Source organism: Hakea prostrata, chromosome 2 (assembly GCF_041222555.1).
Source record: "Hakea prostrata isolate BN-2017 chromosome 2, UWA_Hpros_2, whole genome shotgun sequence".
Taxonomy (NCBI): Eukaryota; Viridiplantae; Streptophyta; class Magnoliopsida; order Proteales; family Proteaceae; genus Hakea; species Hakea prostrata.
This window is the reverse complement of record NC_142601.1, coordinates 56,085,451-56,088,850: the sequence shown is the minus strand read 5'-3', so window position 1 is coordinate 56,088,850 and position 3,400 is coordinate 56,085,451. Positions and strand designations below refer to the sequence as shown.

At 39.9% G+C, this 3,400-nt stretch overlaps 1 protein-coding gene across 1 annotated transcript; it reads left to right on the top strand.

Moving 5' to 3' along the window:
• Nucleotides 1-447: 447 nt before the first annotated feature.
• LOC149025047 (putative indole-3-pyruvate monooxygenase YUCCA4) lies at nucleotides 448-3,140 on the top strand. Its single transcript, XM_089143060.1, has 4 exons — nucleotides 448-1,500; nucleotides 1,602-1,850; nucleotides 1,957-2,079; nucleotides 2,907-3,140. Exons 1-4 carry the CDS (start codon nucleotides 868-870, stop codon nucleotides 3,126-3,128), a joined length of 1,227 nt encoding a protein of 408 aa, XP_088999186.1. The 5' UTR covers nucleotides 448-867; the 3' UTR covers nucleotides 3,129-3,140.
• Nucleotides 3,141-3,400: the final 260 nt, after the last annotated feature.

The window sequence follows — 3,400 nt, the reverse complement described above, 5'->3', positions numbered from 1 at the left end:
AAAATCTTGTGATCACACGTTCATATGAGTATCAACACAAAATGTTTGATTTCATAGGAGATACTAGAAAGCCACATTCCATTATTTTCTCATCATTTCATTTGTTTGTAGTTGTAGCCCTCAAACCCTAAAGAAAATGTTATAGTTTAATTCTATACTCCATAGAACAACTTACGTGTTAGTTATCTGACCAGGCAACCGCAGCGTACAGCCCCCACTCACAAGGGCATAAATTTTTTTTAAGAAAATCCTTATATTTTTTTAAATTTCCAATATAAGCCCTGCCCCTCTCTTGCCTTCCTTCTTCTCTCCCTTCCCAAGAAAGTTTCCCTGAAATCTCTCTCTTGATAATAAATTCCACTTTCAAACCCACATAAATGTATTTAAATCATCTCTCTCTCCCTCTCTTCCCCATGTCTACATCTCATACTCTGCAACAGCTGAAAGAGTAGCCTTGAGAAGGATAACCAAATCCTTTCCTTTACCTTCACGCCTCCTTACCCTTCTCTCTCTCTCTCTCTCTCTCTTTCTTAAGCTCTCTGTTTTTCCCCTGCATCATCTCTAATTAAAACATCAGAATTCACCAAGTTGGCACTCATCCAATTAACTCTCCGTTGACGCCCCCTGACACCGTTTTCAAACTTCAACACGCTCACCCTTTAAATTCCCACCCCCCTACCTCTCTTCCCCAATACAAACAGCTTTCAACACCAACACTAGAGGAAAGACTCGAGAGAAAACACAACCCAGAGAAACAGAGTTTTAGAGTGAAAAAAAGCAGGTGAGGTAAAAAGATAGAAAGAAAGAAACAGAGTGTGATAGTGATAGAGAGAGAAAGAGAGAAAGAGAAAGAGAGTTGTTCTGGTCATGGGTACTTGTAGTGAAGAAGAAACCCAACTGAAATGCGTTTGGGTGCACGGACCCATCATCGTGGGTGCAGGTCCTTCGGGTCTAGCAGCAGCTGCTTGCCTAGAAGAGGAACACATCCCTTCTGTTATCCTTGAGAAGAGCAACTGCATAGCCTCTCTATGGCAGTACAAAACCTATGACCGTTTAACACTTCATCTCCCCAAGGAGTTCTGTCAGCTCCCTCTCATGGGCTTCCCTGAAGATTTCCCCAAGTACCCAACAAAGCAGCAGTTCATCTCTTACATGGAGTCCTACGCTTCACGCTTCAACATCAAGCCCAGGTTCAGTCAATCAGTAGAGTCAGCTGAGTTCGATTCAAGCTCCGGCTTCTGGCGGGTTCGAACCCAAAACACGGAATACCTTTCTCGCTGGATCGTCGTGGCCACTGGAGAGAACGCAGCACCAGTAGTTCCTGACATTCCAGGGATGGACAAGTTTCATGGCCCTGTCTTTCACACTAGTGTCTATAAATCTGGTGCAGACTTCCGAAACCAGAAGGTCTTGGTTGTTGGTTGTGGTAATTCCGGCATGGAAGTCTGCTTAGATCTCTGCAGTCATAATGCAAGCCCCCATATGGTTGTTAGAAACTCTGTAAGTTCAAGTTCAGCTCCTCCACTCTGTCATTCAGTTCAGTTCAGTTTTCTGTTCAGTTCAATTCAATCCAATTAAATTACTGATTTTGTGAATTGCAGGTCCATGTTCTACCAAGGGAGATGTTTGGCTTATCAACGTTTGGAGTAGCTATGGCTCTTCTCAAATGGCTTCCCCTGAGACTGGTAGACCAGTTCCTGCTACTTGTGGCTAACTTTGCCTTGGGCAGCACAGAACGGTTAGGCCTCAGAAGACCCAAAACAGGGCCGATTGAGCTCAAGAACGTAACCGGTAAAACACCAGTACTTGATGTAGGAGCTCTATCACGAATCAAAACCGGCAACATCAAGGTATTGTTCTTTGTTCTTTACTTAAAATATGAGTTCAGGAATAATTGTCACTTATTAAATGATGGTTTAGAATGGATATTAACTTTGTGGACTTGCACTTCCATAGGTGATGGAGGGTGTGAGAGAGATAACGAGAAGTGGGGCTAAGTTTGTGGATGGACAAGAAAAAGGGTTCGATTCAATAATCTTAGCTACTGGTTACAAGAGCAACGTACCTTCTTGGCTTAAGGTTAGTATGAATTTCTCTCTCTCTCTTCCTCTCTCTGTTTCGAGTTCAGTTTTTATCCTATTATCTGTCTTCTATCCCTTTCATGCTTACATATACATATACTAGACTACAAAGTGTTTCTTTTCCATATTCTAGAAAAACTCAAATGGGTTTTCTTTTTTCTTTTTCTTTTATTATTATTTTCAGTTTTTCTTAAGCTCATCTGCTCTATGAATAGAGAAGAGACAGATGGCTATTTTTTACCCATACTGCCAAAGGGAAGGAGGTTTGTGATGAGTTGCTGTCATGAAACAGTGGGTTTTGTTTGGACATCTTGAAAATGTGATTAGTTTGGGCTGTAGAGTAGGATTGAGACTGAAACTTGGATTTCTTCTTGACTTAACGGTGTGTGTGTGTGTGTGTTTTTTTAAGGGGGGAAAGGGAAATAAAAAAGGCAAAATGGGGGTCTTCTAAAACAAACTTTGTGTACTTTGGAGGCCATTATGATATGTTACTGTCATGGAAATGTTGGTTTTTTCTGCAGCTGAAATATGTCTTGTTCAAGCCTGCAGAATAGGTTTCTTGTTTTAGCTTCTACATTTTTTTCTTTTTTTTTAAATCTTCTTAAAATTTTAATAATAGAAAGGAGATAAACAAAAGACGAATGAATTTGTCTCTACAAATTGAGGTTTTGTAAGGTTCTCTGATCAGTTATTTTCAAGGAATCATTGTGTTCTCTTAAGAGTATCTTTTTGGAGATTTCAATCTGAAGTTCCTGTTTTAGTAGATGTCCTTATTGCTAACTAAGCTCCAAATTTTTTTCTTTGTTTTCTTTTGCACTGATACAGAGTGATTTCTTCACGGAAGAAGGCATGCCCAGAACACCATTTCCTAATGGTTGGAAAGGAGAGAAGGGGTTGTACAGTGTGGGTTTTACAAGGAAAGGTCTTTTAGGAACTTCCTCAGACGCCATTAAAATAGCTAAGGACATTGCTGATCAATACAAGGCCTTCAAGAAAGCAAAGATTACTACCTGTAATACCCATATTGTTCTACACAAAAAATCATGAAAAAATAAATAAAAAGTTCCATTCCTTTGAAGTCGATGTGTTGGAGATTTTCTTCTCTGTTCTTCAAATTTAATTTTCTCTTTTTCCTTTCTTCTTTCTCTGTATATTACCCAATTTTGCATGGGTCTCCTTAATCTGTTATCGCATGTTTGATGAATGTTTCCCAGGCAAGGCTGTAGGATATAAAAGTTCAAATGTAGAGAACAATCCCTTTTGCTCATTTGCTGCGTTAGTTTTTTTGACATCTCCACCCATTCTCAACCACAGATCCT

What these genes read in the sequence shown, in the direction of transcription:
- LOC149025047 (XM_089143060.1), top strand. Translation starts at nt 868, where the DNA reads ATGGGTACTTGTAGTGAAGAAGAAACCCAACTGAAATGCGTTTGGGTG. An exon ending in ATATGGTTGTTAGAAACTCT is followed by an intron (nt 1,501 to 1,601) that starts GTAAGTTCAAGT and finishes TGTGAATTGCAG; the next exon opens with GTCCATGTTCTACCAAGGGA. An exon ending in TCAAAACCGGCAACATCAAG is followed by an intron (nt 1,851 to 1,956) that starts GTATTGTTCTTT and finishes GCACTTCCATAG; the next exon opens with GTGATGGAGGGTGTGAGAGA.